Source organism: Mustela lutreola, chromosome X, assembly GCF_030435805.1.
Source record: "Mustela lutreola isolate mMusLut2 chromosome X, mMusLut2.pri, whole genome shotgun sequence".
Classification (NCBI taxonomy): Eukaryota; Metazoa; Chordata; class Mammalia; order Carnivora; family Mustelidae; genus Mustela; species Mustela lutreola.
The window spans coordinates 11613515-11634048 of NC_081308.1; the positions used below are offsets into that span (position 1 = coordinate 11613515).

Here is a 20534-nt window from a genome sequence, read left to right on the forward strand (position 1 = left end):
ACTAAGCTCACCCAATCCCGGCCCCACAGAAACCTTCACAAGGGCCAAAAGGCTGTTTTAAAAAGAAAACATAACCAACACCGTTTAGGTATTCAGCCAAGAATTTTTTATAAAAAAGCGCTACTGGGTCCTCCCTTGCCATTTCCTGCTCCAACCCTGCCCTGGGGGGGGGGGCGGGGGGAGGGGCGGCCAATGCTGCAGGGACTGCCTCAGCACTGCCCCCTGCTGGTGGGCCCCGGCCCTGGGGAACCACTCGGGCTCTGGGGCCGGGGCTGGAAGCTAAGGCTTTGCCATTGACCAGGTGTGAGATGTGGAGCCATGTCCTTCAACGTCGTGGAGGCTCGGTTTCTTTGGGTACAGCCCCGGGGCCTAGGAGAGGAGCTCAGCAAGCGTGTGAGTACTAAATGCGTAACGTGGACAAAGCGCCTGGCACCTAAGGCTTCAGTAAGTTCTAGAACGGGCACACGTGCCACACTTCCGCTGCCAGAGATCCCATCCATGGGTCTTTCCTCATGCTTCCTGGAAACTACTTCTGCTGATGTTCTCACAGCTCGCCTCCTCACTCCATTCAGGCTCCGATCAAATGTCAGGGCCTAAGAGAGGAAGCCCCCAGCCGATCTGTCACATGGTCCATCTATCCTTTAGCCTCCTACCCTGACTTGTTTCTTCTTCCTCGATTCTTCCCAAAGGGACACTATGCCATGTAATTAGTTTATTTTATTTTATTTTTGCCATGTAATTATTTGGTTATTCACTATCTGTCTTCCACAAGAAAACATAACCTTCCCGAAGGTTCCAACCCAGCACGGCATTAAAGATCTACCGAGTGGGGGCGCCTAGGTGGCTCAGTGGGTTAAAGCCTCTGCCTTTGACTCAGGTCATGATCTCAGGGTCCTGGGATCGAGCCCCACATCGGGCTCTCTGCTTGGCGGGGAGCCTGCTTCCCCCACTCTCTCTGCCTGCCTCTCGGCCTACTTGTGATCTCTCTCTCTCTGTCCAATAAATAAGTAAAATCTTTAAAAAAAAAAAAAAGATCTACCGAATGAACACGTCATTGATGAAAACAGAGCAGCTTAGGGTGCTTAAGGTCACACCATTCATAACAGCAGGGCAAGGACTTAAATTAACATTTGGTCTTTGAAAATAAAACCAGTTCTCCCTCCCATGCTGCCTCGCCATCTTGGTGGCAGCACATGTGTTGTGAGATCTGATGGGAGTTGCTAAAACAGCCAGGACTGGGGTGCCTGGGTGGTTCAGTCGGTTAAGCATCCGACTTCTGATTTTAGCTCGGGTCATGACCTCAGGGTCCTGAGATCGAACCCCGAGTCAGGCTCCATGCTGGGTGTGGAGCCGGCTTGAGATTGTCTCTCTCCTTCTGCCTCTGCCCCTCTCCCAGGTTCACTCTCTCTGAGAGACGAGAGAGAGAGAGAGAGAGAGAGAGAAAGAGAGAACACCAGCCAGGACAGCCAACTGCAAGGCCTTTAGGCGAACTGGCCACCTCTGGCAAAGAAAGGGTCCTTGTGCTGTTGTAGACAAAGCTGAAAATAGGCCCATGAGTCCTGGGTGAGGGGAAGAAGCAGATGGAGAGATGGGCAGCCACAGGTTCCTGAGAGGAGGTGCTCCCAGGATCCTTCCTTGGTGCGGACATGAAGAGTTCTACCCAACAATGTCTAACTACAGAAAAAAGAACAACCAACTTAATTAAGGCAATTTTCTTTTTATATTTTTTCTATTGCTCCCGTTTGCAAATGTCTCCCAAATCCACTCATTTTCCTTTCCCTAGAAGTAAAATATCTGACAGGAACATCAAGGTTCGAGAACAATCATATTCCTGAATCCAACTACTCAGGTGAGCTGAATCGTGGACTCCCTCAGAACCTTCCAGCTGCTTCTAGAACCCCAGGGCAAAGCCAGGAATGCCCTTTTTCCTCAAACCCGACTCAGGATTCAACCTTTTGGGGAATCTCTTCAGACAAACTACCACTGGCTCCTCATGTAATCATCAGGCTAAGAGCACCTACGTCTCTTAAAACTGTGGTCAAGGTGTTCGCGTCCGTTTTGTTATGGTTCCTGTGCTATACTGAAGGGACCGCAAGGGAATGTTCTACCAACTTCTATGATTACAAGAATTTTCCACACACAAAAGTGTAGTGTCTGTAGCCAGGGGGAGAACCCGTGGGTTGTTGGAAGGACTGTTGCTGAAGAGCGCCCTCTGCTGATCCCAACAGTGTGTGCTCGCTGATCTTGTTCTATCAGACCTGCCCCCAAACAGGGCTGGGCCTCCCTAACTGAGCCGCTGATAGCCAAGCCTGTCTTCTAGCCCGGGCATGGGGTCTCTGCTTCAAGACCGCGTGCAGGTGGCAGGTGGCCATCTGGACGTCAAGGGACCAGCTCTGTCGTGGAGCAGAGGGAAGGTTTTCTGCCCCCATGCTCTCTCATTAAAAGCTGTCAAGGCAGACCCCAAAGAATGAAGGTTTGGGGCTCACAGGGCGCTTACCGAGATAGGTTTTAGGGATTTCCCTCTTGTTTAAATATTTTGTTAAGATTTCATTACAATATTTAATTTAATTAAGCAGCTGACATTTTTAGATGGGAATATAAGAATATTCTTATTCTCTGATTCAATTCACTGTAAGGATTTAATTTGTCAAATTTCTGGCCGGTGTGTTTATTGTACTTGACATTACTGGGCCACACTTCTCGGGTTTTCGACCTCAAGGAGCAATAAAAACAACAATAAAAGACAAAACCCTCCAAGAAAACAAAGAAAAAGAAGCAATAAGAACATTTTATAATAAGGGGGTGTGATAGAAGGATGTCAATTTTTATCTTTTGCCTTTTTTTAATAAACTTTGGGGGGTAATTCTAAATGTCTCTTCTTTCCCCCTGTCTTTGCAGCTTAAACAGGGGAAAATGTCATCACAAACTCATAAACAGGAAGTCAGAAGTCACCCCAAAGAAGCACAAGGATCATCCTTCCCGGCCTTCGGGGAGCCACCACTCTAGCAGGGGAAACACTAAAATATGCAGATAAGAGAATCTGATACTAAAATGAAGTATGGTGGGGGTAGGGCAGCGACTCCTGATCTCAAGGCTCTAAGTTCAAGCCCCACGTTGAGTACAGAGGTTACTTAAAAATAAACTCTTTTTAAAAAGAAAAAGATGTACAATTAGTCCCTGTGGAAACACCGAGAAAAAGACTAACTCTGAGGAGAGCAAGAATCTGAAGGAAAGGGGGAGACATTCATGGAGGAGGCAACCCCCCCAGCTGGTCCTCAAGAGACTTCACTACTGGGGAAAAGCCGGGGAGGGTCGGGCAAAAACCGTACAGAGGTGGCAAAGAATCTGTATGTTGTAATAAAAGGCCAGAAACAATTAAAGCACGGCTTTGTTAGCTACGCTGTTATTGCCAGATCACCAATGGTCTTGCGGCCACAAGAAGCGAAATGACTCCTTAAACAACGCGGGCGGTTGAGCCGGCCTCATGCGTTCCCTCCCTAAAGTTCAGAGAAGAGCATTACTTTGCACTTACAGGCAGGACATTTGGATCCCTGGACCACAAAAGCACTGGGTCCCACAGTAAGTAACAGAGATACTCTGAGGTGTTCACAGCCGGGGATCCCTGTCCCAGGCGCAATCTTGTTTCTAATGGTATTAACTTGACAATGTTTTGAGATAGTCACCATTTCTGAGCCTCTGTTTCCTCTCCTGTAAAACGGGGGGTGGCTCACAATTCCTACTTTTCAGGACTGTTGTGAAGCTTGGAGGTAACATATGGAGGCCACGTGGCAGCTCATAGTGCATGGCAAATTTCCTTTGGGTTTGGTCCTAGATGGTCGGGCATTTCATTTTAAGAGAGTCTACTGATGGAGAACTCGGAAGCAGCTTTGTTAATAGGGTTGAAGACTTATAAGGATTTTTAAGATTTATTTATTTTAGGGAAGAGGGGCAGAGAGAGAGGGAGTTATAAGCAGACTCTGAGAGCAGGAGCTGCACTGAGAGCAGAGCCTGACGTGGGGCTCGATCTCACGACGTTGAGCCGAAACCAGGAGTCGGACACTTAGCCAACTGCGCCCCCCAACGCCCACTGCAAGGAGCTTTTCATCACGTAAAGATCTATGTTCATTTACTCTGGACTTAATTTCAGTCTCACTTCAAAAGCGTTATTGGGTGACATAAAAGGATGTTTAATGACTGGTTTACGGTCGTTGCTATGACCCTCTTCCAAAGTGTCAACAGTCTCTCAGACTTGAATGGTTTATGTTTGTAACTATAACAGGGTAGGGGCGGGCAAGATGGGGAAGCCCGCTGGGCATTTGTTTGGATTACTTCTGAAGACTATTTCAGTGAAGTGCTACTTTCCCGTGTGTGACCTGGACCGGGGTGGGGGGGTGGGATTCTCCCCTGTGGGAACAGGCCTCTGCGCGACAGGACGTTTGGCGGCATTCCTGGCCTCTCCTCACTAGATGGCAGTAGCTTCCCTCTAACTGGTATAACCAGCTACATCTCCAGAAATTCTCACATTGGCCTCATGGAGGCAAAGTCACCCCTGGTTCAGAACCACTGAGACAGACAGTCTCTGGTCCTGACTTTCAGACTTAAGATGGCACTAATTTAGAACGACAGCGTTGGGGGTGCCTGGGTGCCTCAGTGGGTTAAAGCCTCTGCCTTTGGCTCAGGTCATGATCTCAGGGTCCTGGGATCGAGCCCCGCATCGGGCTTTCTGCTTGGCAGGGAGCCTGCTGCCTCCTCTCTCTCTGCCTGCTTCTCTGCCTACTTGTGATCTCTGTCAAATAAATAAATAAAATCTAAAAAAAGAAAAAGAAACAACAGCACTAACTGGGGAGTGTCGGGATAGAAAACATTGGCCCATCGTTCGTAACTGGAGGTCAAGCTCTTCTGTGGAAGGCCCTCCCCAGTGAAGACCCAACCTACAGCTCTACATCCTACACATCCATTTTTTTTAAATGTATCCCGCAGAGCTTTTGTTTTATTTATTTATTTTTAAAGTAAGCTCCATCTAGGCCCAACGTGGGGCTTGAACTCACACAACCCTGAGATTATGAGTCACGTGCTCTACTGAGCAAGCCAGGCGCACCCCGCTACGCACATCGAATTTTTAAGTTTAACTACTTACTCACCATTTCTAGGATATTCCCACGCTGTACCCTCTACCTTTTCCTCCACCAGAGTTTCCTCTCCTCGTAGCTAACTTAATCCTTAAGGCTGAACTAAATGAAACTCTCCCAGACCTTTCTGTGAGAAATGCTAGCTTCTCCCTCAGAATGTGAAACTTCATCAACGGGACCTCTCTTGCTCCTCCTCAGCTGTTTTCTGACGGTCTTGCCAACTAGTAGTCCTCTGCTCCCCTGTAGACTCGCCTTCACATGCGCATGCAAGCGCACACACAATTTTAATGTCCTTAGGGCCGGGGAAGAGTTCGAGGAGAAAGTTACACTTTCTAACTTGAGGCGCTCCTTTATATTTCACGGGACCCTCTAATGGCACACGAATGTCTCCTAAAGGAAGGTGCCCCTCCCCATTACACACTGGCCTACGCTATTAGCTTAATTGGTGGACTGGTTGATTTGACATGGAGCGGGCAGACCCAAGTTGGACGCCTCGGCAGAAGTTCCCACAGGGCCAGTGGGCACCAGGAACTTCAACAGGCACCTAAGCACTGTTGATCTTCAAATATGGTGTGTGAAGAGGGAATTCTGAAAGTAGCATTATTTAAATAACCAATACACATGGCTCAAAACTGCAAAGGCACCACAAGAAAAAGAGGGTTAGAGTGAAACTGAACTCTTTCCCTCCATCACTCAGTAACCTTCTCTAGAAGGCACAGGACCAGCTTCCTGGGTGTCCTCTCAGAGATAACTTAGGCATACCCAAGAATCAAGGTCTAAGTGGCGATACCCCAAATGTCCATCGACACAGGACCGAATAAACAAAATGTGGCAGAGCCATACGATGGATAATTATTCAGCCATGAAAAGGAATTAAGTTCTGACACATGTTACAACGTGGAGGAACCTTGAAAACATTTTGCCAAGGAAAGGAAACCAGACACAAGACGCCACATAGCATATGATTCCTTTTGTACGAAATGTTTGGAATAGGCAAACCCATGGAGATAGAGCATGGCTGCCAGAGGCTGGGGGAAGTGGAGATGGGGAGGGGCTCTCCGTGAGTATCGGCTTTCTTTTGGGGTTCATGAAAATGTTCAGGGACCAGTGGTGACAGTTGCCCAATATCGTGAAAATACTAAAAACTGCTAAATATTTTCAAAAAGCCTTGTGACTATGTATCCGTATCTGTCATTAAGTGTTTTTTCTCTAAGCGCCATCTTTTGGACTCGTAACATGAATTTTGGAATTTTATTTTCTTTGCATTAATGTAGTACGTAGAAGTAATCACTTGTTAAAACAGCTCAGCTTTTTTAAAATAAAGGTGGGGGCCCCTGGGTGGCACAGTTAGTCGGTCGAGCATCTGACTCTTGATTTTGGCTCAGGTCATAATCTCAGGATCGTGAGATGGAGCCCCGCGTCAGGCTCTGTGTTCAGCTCAAGAATCTGCCTGAGACTCTCTTTTCCCTCTCCCTTTCCCCCACACCCCCAAGCACACTCGTGAATGCACCCTCTCTCTCAAATAAATAAATCTTTAAAATTAAAAATTTTCAAAGAATAAAGGTATAGTTTTTTGTTCTTTATATAAATCCTACACTATGCCACAATAATTCTGGCACGTTCCAACTACCATGGAGATTATTCTGTATTAGAACATATCAAGCTGTGGCATTCTTCTTAATGGCTGTGGAGTGTATCGTGTATGTCATTTTATGGACTCATGTGTTTAAACCGTGAGTTCTCACCTGGGGGCCATCGGGTAGCCTGCCCACCCCAAAGCAGGCAGTAGGCAGTATCTGGAAATATTTTTTGTTATCACCACTGGAAGTGGGGGGAGCTACTGGGATCGAGTGAGTACAGCCCAGGGAGGCTGCTCCAACGTACAGGACAGCCTCACAGCATAGTTAGCCTCTCAAAACGTTACTAGCGCCCAGGCTGAGAAGCCTTGATTTAAACAGCCCATGATTAAGGAAAATAGAAATTGTTTACAATATTTGCTTTTATAAATGATGTCGAATATGCCATCTTCCAGATACGGAACTTCCTTATATGTAATTTCCAAGAATATAACGATTCCCCTATTATTTTGGATACTTGGTTGCCCTTTTTCCCAACTTTTTAAAATTGGAATAAACATTTGTACAGCAAGCCTTTGTTCGTACTTTAATCTTTTTTCCAGAAAATTATTTAGATTTCTAGAAGTAGGCTACTGGGTTAAAGGGGAGTAACCTTTCCCTCTGAGATATAGGGGCTCCCACTGCTCCCATGAAGGGGGTATTTCCCCCATTCTCTCTGGTTATTGCTTTCATGCAGGGAAGTGGCTGACTTTTGCAGAATGATTTTCTATCCAGCCACTTACTGAGAGGTTTTGGCTGATACTCTTAGATTTTCCTTCCTTCCTCTAACCTATTGAGCCCCAACCCCAAATCATGCCAAACACAGACAGAAGCTAAGATCTACATACATACACTGTAAGCACCACCCAAAGCTGGATGTGGCCACTGTGGGATTTGCTTTTATTACCATATTTCCTAAAAAATAAACAATCTTTCCTCCTCCTCTCCGACAGCCTGGACTCTTATGAGTAGCTTCGAAGCTTCCAGAGCCGTATTAAATCATAATGGTGCTGGGAGACATTCTTGTGTTCTTTCTTTTCCTCAAATGAACAGGGTTATATCCAATAGCTCGGTGTTAGACACAACACGGGAAGTCCACTGAAAAGTCATCACGATATTGCGAAGGTACCCTTCTTTCCCAGTTTTCCTAGAGTAAGCTTTTGTCTTTGCAAAAGGGGTTTGGATTTTAATCAAGCATTTTGCCCATCCCCTCCACAGCTTGACTTCGACATTTTTGGGGAGTAACCAGCAAGCTAGAAACTACAGGCTGTGTGGGAGATGAGAGGTCTGAATGCAGTCGTAAGCTTGAGGTGTGAATCACCAGCACCCTTCCTTTCCTCCCCAGGTATCATCCAGCCTTTGCATGCAAATGCTGCTGGCTGCCATCTGGCAAATAAGAGTAGGACTTTTCCAATGGTCACACCCTTGCCAACAGGACCCGTCTGTTCCCCGGAGCACAAGTCAAAAAGCCTGCTGAGGCTTGCAGGGAAAAACGTGAAAACACACCTTCGAAGCCCAGCTAAGAACGTAAGCGACGAAGTCATCCTTAAGTGTCCCTGAATTATGATGGTGTCGTGAATGTCCCTATGTGGGAGTAACTGATCACGCTGCTTCCCCAGGACTGAGGGGTTCCCTTGGAGCATGGGACCTTCAGTGCTGGAATCAGAAGAGACCCAAGGCTGTAACTTAAAGGATGATTGTGAAAGACACAAAATGCCTTTCTTCTCAGAACAGATGAAAAGTTCATCAACGGGGCACCGAACTTCAAGTGCTAAACTTGGGCAGGGCATGGGTGTTTCAGATCATTCTGTTTTGGATTGTTCATAGCTGCCCTAAGCAAATCAAGATATGAAGACTGACCGGAAATGGGCAACTACAGAATTATTCCACACTTTACCACTCAGGCCTTTTGGAAACAGGGCTCCCCAGAGCCCTAACTGCCCGCAGGAAATACTAAACACATTTTTCCCCTTGGTCTTGTGACCTTCGGCTGTGCCTCCTTTTCCAGCACATTCCTTCTTCCTCCATTGTCGGGTAAGTTTTTAACAGAAAAGATGTAGTTATCCAAAGCATGAAGTTAAAAAAAAGGATTACCTGCTAACTCCATAAAATCAGGTCTTCGCTCTTACAGAATTATAGTATTTCTGGTTTCAAAGATCATCTAGATGGGCACTTCTCCAATCCTACTGCGTGTATCAATCGCTTGAGGATGCTGATGAAATGCAGATTATGTGTCCACAGAGCAGAGGGGGAGTCCGAGGTCCCAGTTTCACAGTTCACACTCGAGGTAATAAGAATTTTGTAGAAGAATATTCTCGTTTCTTTGATCACATATCACTATTTGAAAAAAATGTGAGCAGGCACTCATAATGTAGATGTCTATTTATATTTTATATTCACAGCAGAATTGCACTTTTATTTTAAAAAATTAATGTCTGTCAGCACAACATTGACTTATGTAAGCACCAAGCCTATTTGGAGGACCATGGATCCTGAAAATGCACCCATTATGTTAATATTCGGTGAATCCTTGTTATTTCTCCAGGCATAAGAAAATCACTGATTCAAGAAGCCTATTCTATATTTTACATATATATATATATATAGTCTATATTATTAGAAAGTTCTTGGGGCACTGGGTGACTCAGTCAGCTAAGCATCTGCCTTCAGCTCAGGTCATGTTCCTGGGATCCTGGGCTCAGCGGGAAGCCTGCTTCTCCCTCTCCCACTCCCCCTGCTTGTGTTCCCTCTCTCACTGTCTCTATCAAATAAATAATTAAAATAAAATAAACAAATTAAAACTATGATGATGCATTCTTTTTCACTTATCAAGTGGCAAAGATAAAGAAAAGTTGGACAAATATACGGTGTTGGTGATGCTGAGGAAAGACAGGCGCCCTCCTACACTGCTGTGGTAATGTCGATGGGTACAACCTTCACAGCAGGGACCTAATGAAGCCATTAAAGATGAGTTTTTTGAATTCTGGGGAAATGCTAATGGTATAATGTTAAATGGAAAACAAAAAGGCAGAAAGCATACAGCATGACACCAGAAAAAAAAGTACTGAAAGTAAATTTATCAAAACAATAATGACACCTGTTTCTGAGCAGCAGGACAACATAAGTGATTCTAGCTCTGTGGTTGTTTTCTTTTTTTTTAGATTTTATTTATTCCTTTGAGAGAGCATGAGAGAGAGAGAGAACATGAGTGAGGGGCGAGGGGCAGAGGGAGAAGCAGGCTCCCCACTGAGCAGGGAGCCCAAAGTGGGGCTCCATCCTAGGACCCTGAAATCATGACCTGAGCCAAAGGCAGAGGCTTAACCCACTGAGCCACCCAGGTGCCCCCAGCTCTGTTCTTTACGCTAATCAGCCTTTCAAACTTTATACAAAGCCTGTAGAAAATGAGTCAGGAGGAGTTGATGAGAGCCTATAAGTGCTCCTGGTTTTGAACTGCGTATTTTAACATTCACCTTAAGAGACAGAGGAGCCCTTGGCTAACCCACACACCTGGGAAAAACATATACAGTTGATTCTGGTTATTCCCAGTCGTTATGTTCTCTAAAGTTGCCACAATCATCAGATTCGTGAACACCGAACCAACCAATACTCTTGGGAAAAATACAGGGTCTGGTCCCTTGGTCTTGGGAAAAATACAGGGTCTGGTCACTTGGAGCCTCCAACCACATTTTCATCAACCAATCATATATAACCTTGTTTTATGTGTGTTTCTGTTTAAAGATACCTCGTGTGTGTGTGTACACATATATACAGTTGATTCATTAACACTGAACTCAAAGCAAGCAGCCCTCTACCCTCAACTCTGAACAAAAGTATCTAACACACATCCTTGCTCCAAAAGGTACATCACAGCCTTCCTACTCTTCAAACGCTAGACAGCACTCCAGCACTATGCTTGTAGACTACTTTAAACAGCAAAATCACTCACAAAAAGCACAAGAATGTGAAGATGCGGTATTAAGTAGACCTCAAGGACACCTGTTTACAGTCGGCGAGCTGAACCGAGAAGGTAGCGGGCCTCAGCCAGGACCATGCACACTGACCCGCTCTGCGCTCACCCATAACAGACAGCACCAACACCACAGGTACAGCGTCGGGGGTTACAAATAAATTTTAGTAAGTAGATGAATTCACGAACATAGGCTCCACAGATAATGAGTATTGACTGCAATTATAACTTCGGTTTTAAGGAAAATTCTCACTCAAAAGTCAAGGGCCAAACAGCAGTAGGCTACAGCTGAACTCCTTCCAATTTAAAGTTGAGCACCTTATGATTTATAAATTACACTTTCTAGAGGCAATTAAGTTTCCTTTCCATAATGCAAAAGAAAGCAATGTGTGCCATCATTCGTTTGGTTTAATGTACTCATTGTCCTTAGCAAAAATGTTCTTATCCAATTAAATTCAGCCCATAGTCACCAAGTATCTCCACCCGCAGAACATGGAGAGGTGTGGGATTATCTGAGCTGAAGCAATTTTCAGTCCTCCTGACCACGGGAGGGGAGGTTGAGGCCATTCCTCAACCCAATACACGACAGACAGAATATAATCGAGGCTACCGTAGACATCTATTGTGCATGAGACGGGTAAACATAGAAAGCTATGGGGACCCAATGAAGGAGAAAGTGCACCCTCTTGAGACTGTCTTATGAAACGTGATGGAGACAGTGACATCTGAAAAGAGCTTGAGGGACGAGTACAGTGGTAACTGGAGCTGTGGGAGGAGGCGGTGACGATGTCCTGAAACCAGAAGCAGAGGAGCATGATGGGGAGATGTGTTCTGGAAACTGAGTCAGAATCCAGCATGGGTGTAGGGTAAGTGAAAGGCATAGTTTCCCTTACTACTGTAAGGCAAGACACAATGCCCCCCAGAAGCTAACAAAGAAGAGAACTTGAAGGCCAATGACTAAGTAAGGAAAGGAGATCGGTCCAACTACCTTGATCCTTCGCATTATTTCCAGAAGCTTCTTGGTTTACTCAGTCTTTACAATGCAGTGGTTAACTCTTGACTCTTGACCAGTCCATCTTTCACCTCCTTAACCAGACTGGGAACTGGAAGCAAGCAGGGGCCAAGTCTTCCCTTCTTCCTTAGCCTCCGTCCCTCCCCAACACACAAACACACACCCAACCTACAAAAGGTTGCCTGACACCAATACCGTCATGCACTAGCCCTTAGTAGATATTTACTCCTTCAATAATTGGCTTGACAAACACACTGAGCCCTGGTCTGTTTCCTAATACAGGTTCTCCCCACGGAGCAGATGGCTACATTTTCTCGTTAACTGTCCCCACGTTTTCTCAGAATATAGGTGTATACGGAGAATGAGACTCTTAAAGTGCCACAGTATTGCATTATACATTTTTGTCTCCTTATCTAAAACTGAAAATAAGTGTTCACCCCATCTCTACAAATATCACAGTTAAATTTGTAAATGTATTGGTATGACCGTAAAAATCCTAGTTTTTAGGCTATGTTCTATTTCAGCCTTTGATTCTATAATTCCTTTTAGACGTAAATACTAATAGTGTTCTTGGATAGTCTTTGGAGTATAAATATTATGAGATTAAACATTTCTGAATATTCCTTTTCTTAAAAAGATTTTATTCATTTATTTGACAGAGAGAGAGATCACAAGTAGGCAGAGAGGCAGGCAGAGAGAGGGGGAAGCAGGCTTCCCACCGAGCGGAGAGCCTGATGCAGGGCTCAATCCCAGGACCCTGAGATCATGACCTGAGCCGAAGGCAGAGGCTTAACCCACTGAGCCACCCAGGTGCTCCACATTTCTGAATATTCTTGAATAAAAACTAGTTCTTTACATAAAATTATTTAAATCACATCTTAAATTGTTTCTTCTTTCACAAATTATTTTAATTATATAAATATTTTAAGAAGCCCATTCTTTTTTTAAAATTTTTTTTGGGGGGGATAGGGGAGGGACAGAGGGAGAGAGAGAAAGAGAATTCCAACTGGACTTCATGCCCAGCGTGTGAGCCCCACACGGGGCTTGATCCCACAACCCCGAGATCATGACCTAAGCCAAAATCAAGAGGTCAACACCCTAAAGACAGAGCCACCCAGGTGCCCCAGAAACCAATTCTCGTTCTTTATTAACTGCTCAAATAAAAATGTCCCCAGTTGCACAAATTCAAAGAATATTAAAAACAGTAAATATTTAAATTTGAATATACTTCATGTAAAGTATGTGGCTTGCCATAGTAGCTAGTCTATAGCTAAGAACTCATAAATTAATTTAACTATTATTCATGGTTTCTAACTTTGAGTTTTCTATTAGAAATGATTACTATGGGCACCTGGCTGGCTCAATCAGAAGACGATGTGACTCCTGATCTCAGGGTCATGAGTTTGAGCCCCACGTTGGGTGTAGAGTTTACTTAAGTCAGCAAACATTTAAAACAAGAAGTGACTATTAGATTTTGGGGTGCCTAGGCAGCACAGTTGGTTGAGCATCTAACTCTTGGCTTTGACTTGGGTTGTGATCTCACGGTCATGAGATGGAGCCCTGAGACAGCTTTATACTCAGCTCAGAGTCTGGTTAAGATTTTCTATCCCTCTCCCTTGGCCCCTCCTCCCCATGTGTGCACGCACTCTTTCTCTCTCAAATAAATAAATCTTCAAAAAAAAAGGAAATGATTACTAGATTTAATAACAGAGGGAAATTCAAAAATACTCACGTTTGGAGTCCAATTATTTTACTTACTGTCTCAAAACCTCGATGTGGGTGATCAGGAAATCCACCTGGTCTACCTCCTTTAAATTCATCAAACAGTAAAAATGGATCCAGATCTTTTAACTGAAATAAAAATTAAATCCAGCAGATTAGATATGCCTTTTAAACCACACTAGTCGGGGATATATTCATGGATAGATCTAGCAAAACTCACCAAAAATGACATAGCTAATGATAAACTTTTGCAATGACAGTTATTTTCAGGCAAGAACACACACACACACACACACACACACAGATTGACTAAGTTAAAGAGCTGATTTTATAAGAATTACAAAGAGAGGAAAAACATTTCATGATCATCTAAGATCTAAAGGGTTAGCGCAAACAAGGTACTGTCTTTCCTAAACAGATGCAAAAAAAAAAAAAAAAAAACCCACCAGTGACTGCATTATCATAAATGCTCTGGAGGAGGACAATTTAACACATATGTTAGACTACTCTCTCCAGGCAAAGATACACATGAAATTATGATGGGAGATGGGCTGAGGATAGGGGCCAAATCTCAAAGGAGTTGGGGTTTTATCCTGAAGGTGACGGGTTTTAATCGTGTTAAGATCAGATTTAGAAAGATCCCTCTAGCATTCAAGTGGAAGATGGCTGAGAGAAGGAAGAGACAGGAGACAAATATTCAGAAGGCACTTTCACTAGTCCAGGCAAAAACAAAGGTCCACTCAGGCAACAGCAGTAGAGATGGAGAATGAAAAACAGAGGAGCACTGGATGCCCCGCCCCCAGGTTTCTAGGGATGGTGCCTGGGAAGATGGGAGAGGCATCCAGATGCCCAGGGAATCTAACAGAAGAAGCAGCCCTGAAATAGTTATTTTAGGTAGTCATTTTAGGTCACGCTGACTCTGAGATATCTACGTAAACGTTATCTGTCAAAATAAAACTATGGATCATCAGTGTCCGGTATGTTGTACAAAAGTTCAAGAGAGGCAGAAACAGATCAGGCAGTCGTCAGCATATCTTGACAGCTATCTTGGTCATTCCTGGCCATTTGTTATTCTACAAAAGTTTTTATTAAACTTAAAAGCTTAGGGAAATAGAAATGTTGTATTTCTGATTGGAATCTCTTTGAGTCTATGGACCAAGTGGGAAAGATTGACCTTTTTTTTTTTTTTTTTTTTTGGAGAGAGAGAGAGCGAGAGCACGCACATGTATGAACACAGGGAGAAGGGCAGAGGGAGAGGGAGACACGATCTTAAGCAGGCTCAGCCATCCCACGACCCTGAGAACACGACCTGAGCTGAAATCAACAGTGGGATGCTTAAGCGACCAAGCCGCCCAGGTGTCCCTAGGGAAGGTTGATATTTATATAATACTGAGGTTTCCTATACATAAACATACTTATCTCCACCTATTTGGGGCTTTTAAAATGTCTTTCAATAGGGTTCGTAATTTTCTCCATAAAGACTTTGTATATATATATTTTTAATTTTTGTAGCTAACATTTCTAATGACACTGTAAATACGATTTTTAAAGCGTGTTTTTGAATAGTATGCTATTAAGGATTAAAAACGTAAATAGGAAAGTGATTTTTGAACATTGCTAAGTTCTTATTAATTTTAATAATCTATCCATACTTTGGGTTTCTTTCTTTTCTTAATTTTTTCTTAATTTTAATAATCTTAATTTTTCTTTCTTTTTTTTTAAAGGTTTTATTTATTTATTTGACAGAGAGAAATCACAAGTAGATGGAGAGGCAGGCGGAGAGAGAGAGAGAGGGAAGCAGGCTCCCTGCTGAGCAGAGAGCCCGATGCGGGACTTGATCCCAGGACCCTGAGATCATGACCTGAGCCAAAGGCAGCGGCTTAACCCACGATAATCTTAATTTTTCTTAATTTTAATAATCTATCCATACTTTAGGTTTTCTTTCCAGACATTCAGATCACCAGTGTATTTATCTTTTTGTAAAGATTTTTTTTTAATTTATTTATTTGACAGAGAAAGATCACAAGTAGGCAGAGAGGCAGGCAGAGAGAGAGAAGGGGGAAGCAGGCCCCCCGCTGAGCAGAGAGGCCGATGCGGGGCTCGATCCCAGGACCGTGGGATCATGACCCAAGCTGAAGGCAGAGGCTTAACCCACTGAGCCACCCAGGCGCCCCACCAGTGTATTTATCAATAAGCTTTTGCCCAGGGGCACCTGGGTGGCTCACTTGTTAAGTGTCTGCCTTCGGCTCAGATCATAATCCCCGGGTTCTGGGATCAAGCTGCACACTGGGCTCCCTGCTCAGCCAGGAGTCTGCTTCTCCCCCCTTCCTCTGCCTGCTCGTGAGCTGTCTCTTTCTCTCTTAAATGAATAAACAAAAATCTTTTTTTTTTTTTTTTAAATAAGCTTTTGCCCAGTAGTTCACAAATTCCTTTGGTTGCATTAAAGGTGTGGCAGGCTGCTTTTTTTCTGGATTTTGCTAGGCTTGGCTGGCCTCCACACGGCTTGTCATTCTTCATCCCAAGCTGAAACAGTGTCCACTATCTAGGACATGCTGTTCTCATAACCAAGGACAGGAGCAAATGGAAGCCAAGCCAACAGGGCACAATCACGTTAACACATCCCATTGGTGTCAGCATGTGACATGGCCAAGCCCAGGGCAGGAGGGGGGCACTTAAACCCTGCCTATGGGACTCACAGCTAATGTACCTAAAACTGGGGGGAGTGTGTAATCCCACAGGGGGTGGGCAGTAAATATTTGGGAATAATATCCCAACCAACACCCGTCAGCAAATAACGGGTTTTTCCCCTTCGTTGTCCAGCCTTACACGTTCTGTTTCTTTCTCTTGTCTTTTTGCAAGCTAGCATATCTACAACAATGCCGAGAAGTGACAGTAATAGATGTCCTTGCTTCCTCCGATTTTATTCTGATTCACCACCACACAGGTTGTTCAATGCAGGTTTTCTGCAGATTCTCTTCATAAGAAGAAAGAATCCCCACTTCTTCTAGTTCACTAATTTTTTGAACATACACAGTTGTTGAATTTTATTGAACCCTTTTTTTGTATTATTGAGATACTTTTCCTCTCCTGTAATCTCTTAATGTTGGTAAATTACGTAACTAGATTAACCAACCTCAAGCCAAATTGCTACATTTCGGCAATCCAAACTTTGTGGCGATATATTATCTTTTTAATACATTGCTGTATCTGGGTGGTTAATATTTTATGATTCTTGCTAAAATGTGTATAAAAGCAACGTGATTATCCTTTCACTTGCTGTCCTTGTCCGGTCTTGACTGCAAGGCAATGCCATTTCATGAAGTGATGGGAAGACTCCCTTGAGCTTCCTTTCCCTGGACAGTCTGCACAGAACTGGAATTTTCTGTATCTTAAATATTAAATATTGGGTGAAATTTATCTGTAAAATCATCTGGAGCTGCCGCCTTTGTCACAGGCTTTTAAAATACTGACTCCAGGGGCGCCTGGGTGGCTCAGTGGGTTAAGCGTCTGCCTTCGGCTCAGGTCATGATCCCAGGGTCCTGGGATTGAGCCCCGCATGGGGCTCTCTGCTCAGTGGGGAATCTGCTTCCCCCCTCTCTCTGCCTGCTGCTCTGACTACTTGTGATCTCTCCTTCTGTCAAATAAATAATTAAAATATTTTAAAAAAATAAAATACTGACTCCATTGCACTAATGACTATGAAACTATTCAGACTTTCTTCTTTCTTTCTCATTGTTTTCAGACTTTAAGCCTTTCTCCAGCTTCCCAAGCTAATTACAGGCGAGCTAATTACATTTTTTTTTTAATTTTTTATTTTTTATAAACATATATTTTTTATATACATATATTTTTATCCCCAGGTCTGTGAATCACCAGGTTTACACACTTCACAGCACTCACCAAATCACATACCCTCCCCAATGTCCATAATCCCACCCTCTTCTCCCCAACCCCCTCCCCCCGGCAACCCTCAGTTTGTTTTGTGAGATTAAGAGTCACTTATGGTTTGTCTCCCTCCCAATCCCATCTTGTTTCATTTATTCTTCTACCCACTTAAGCCTCCATGTTGCATCACCACTTCCTCATATCAGGGAGATCATATGATAGTTGTCTTTCTCTGCTTGACTTATTTCGCTAAGCATGATACGCTCTAGTTCCATCCATGTTGTTGCAAATGGCAAGATTTCATTTCTTTTGATGGCTGCATAGTATTCCATTGTGTATATATACCACATCTTCTTGATCCATTCATCTGTTGATGGACATCTAGGTTCTTTCCATAGTTTGGCTATTGTGGACATTGCTGCTATAAACATTCGGGTGCATGTGTCCCTTTGGATCACTACATTTGTATCTTTAGGGTAAATACCCAATAGTGCAATTGCTGGGTCATAGGGCAGTTCTATTTTCAACATTTTGAGGAACCTCCATGCTGTTTTCCAGAGTGGCTGCACCAGCTTGCATTCCCACCAACAGTGTAGGAGGGTTCCCCTTTCTCCGCATCCTCGCCAGCATCTGTCATTTCCTGACTTGTTGATTTTAGCCATTCTGACTGGTGTGAGGTGATATCTCATTGTGGTTTTGATTTGTATTTCCCTGATGCCGAGTGATATGGAGCACTTTTTCATGTGTCTGTTCGCCATCTGGATGTCTTCTTTGCAGAAATGTCTGTTCATGTCTTCTGCCCATTTCTTGATTGGATTATTTGTTCTTTGGGTGTTGAGTTTGCTAAGTTCTTTATAGATTCTGGACACTAGTCCTTTATCTGATATGTCGTTCGCAAATATCTTCTCCCATTCTGTCAGTTGTCTTTTGATTTTGTTAACTGTTTCCTTTGCTGTGCAAAAGCTTTTGATCTTGATGAAATCCCAGTAGTTCATTTTTTCCCTTGCTTCCCTTGCCTTTTGCGTTGTTCCTAGGAAGATGTTGCTGCGGCAGAGGTCGAAGAGGTTGCTGCCCGTGTTCTCCTCAAGGATTTTGATGGATTCCTTTCGTACATTGAGGTCCTTCATCCATTTTGAGTCTATTTTTGTGTGTGGTGTAAGGAAATGGTCCAATTTCATTTTTCTGCATGTGGCTGTCCAATTTTCCCAGCACCATTTATTGAAAAGGCTGTCTTTTTTCCATTGGACATTCTTTCCTGCTTTGTCGAAGATTAGTTGACCATAGAGTTGAGGGTCTATTTCTGGGCTCTCTATTCTGTTCCATTGATCTATGTGTCTGTTTTTGTGCCAGTACCATGCTGTCTTGATGATGACAGCTTTGTAATAGAGCTTGAAGTCCGGAATTGTGATGCCACCAACGTTGGCTTTCTTTTTCAATATCCCTTTGGCTATTCGAGGTCTTTTCTGGTTCCATATAAATTTTAGAATTATTTGTTCGATTTCTTTGAAAAAGATGGATGGTACTTTGATAGGAATTGCATTAAATGTGTAGATTGCTTTAGGTAGCATAGACATTTTCACAATATTTATTCTTCCAATCCAGGAGCATGGAACATTTTTCCATTTCTTTGTGTCTTCCTCAATTTCTTTCATGAGTACTTTATAGTTTTCTGAGTATAGATTCTGTGTCTCTTTGGTTAGGTTTATTCCTAGGTATCTTATGGTTTTTGATGCAATTGTAAATGGGATTGACTCCTTAATATCTCTTTCTTCTGTCTTGCTGTTGGTGTAGAGAAATGCAACTGATTTCTGTGCATTGATTTTATATCCTGACACTTTACTGAATTCCTGTATAAGTTCTAGCAGTTTTGGAGTGGAGTCTTTTGGGTTTTCCACATATAGTATCATATCATCTGCGAAGAGTGATAATTTGACTTCTTCTTTGCCGATTTGGATGCCTTTAATTTCCTTTTGTTGTCTGATTGCTGAGGCTAGGACCTCTAGTACGATGTTGAATAGCAGTGGTGATAATGGACATCCCTGCCGTGTTCCTGACCTTAGCGGAAAAGCTTTCAGTTTTTCTCCATTGAGAATGATATTTGCGGTGGGTTTTTCATAGATGGCTTTGATGATATTGAGGTATGTGCCCTCTATCCCTACACTTTGAAGAGTTTTGATCAGGAAGGGATGTTGTACTTTGTCAAATGCTTTTTCAGCATCTATTGAGAGTATCATATGGTTCTTGTTCTTACTTTTATTGATGTGTTGTATCACATTGACTGATTTGCGGATGTTGAACCAACCTTGCAGCCCTGGAATAAATCCCACTTGGTCGTGGTGAATAATCTTTTTAATGTACTGTTGAATCCGATTGGCTAGTATTTTGTTGAGTATTTTCGCATCTGTGTTCATCAAGGATATCGGTCTATAGCTCTCTTTTTTGGTGGGATCCTTGTCTGGTTTTGGGATCAAGGTGATGCTGGCCTCATAAAATGAGTTTGGAAGTTTTCCTTCCATTTCTATTTTTTGGAACAGTTTCAGGAGAATAGGAATTAGTTCTTCTTTAAATGTTTGGTAGAATTCCCCCGGGAAGCCGTCTGGCCCTGGGCTTTTGTTTGTTTGGAGATTTTTAATGACTGTTTCAATCTCCTTACTGGTTATGGGTCTGTTCAGGCTTTCTATTTCTTCATGGTTCAGTTGTGGTAGTTTATATGTTTCTAGGAATGCATCCATTTCTTCCAGATTGTCAAATTTGTTGGAGTAGAGTTGCTCATAGTATGTTCTTATAATAGTTTGTATTTCCTTGGTGTTAGTTGTGATCTCTCCTCTTTCATTCATGATTTTATTTATTTGGGTCCTTTCTCTTTTCTTTTTGATAAGTCGGGCCAGGGGTTTATCAATTTTATTAATTCTTTCAAAGAACCAGCTCCTAGTTTCGTTGATTTGTTCTATTGTTTTTTTGGTTTCTATTTCATTGATTTCTGCTCTGATCTTTATGATTTCTCTTCTCCTGCTGGGCTTAGGGTTTCTTTCTTGTTCTTTCTCCAGCTCCTTTAGGTGTAGGGTTAGGTTGTGTACCTGAGACCTTTCTTGTTTCTTGAGAAAGGCTTGTACCGCTATATATTTTCCTCTCAGGACTGCCTTTGTTGTGTCCCACAGATTTTGAACCGTTGTATTTTCATTATCATTTGTTTCCATGATTTT

At 43.3% G+C, this 20534-nt stretch overlaps 1 protein-coding gene across 1 annotated transcript in view; it reads right to left on the reverse strand.

Moving 5' to 3' along the window:
• The window catches only part of PIR (pirin), a 233775-nt gene that overhangs the window by 201772 nt on the left and 11469 nt on the right, over positions 1–20534 (reverse strand). The window contains exon 2 of the mRNA XM_059158401.1: positions 13483–13575. Within this exon, the coding sequence (XP_059014384.1) occupies positions 13483–13575 (93 nt within the window). The remainder of the gene's footprint in view (positions 1–13482; positions 13576–20534) is intronic.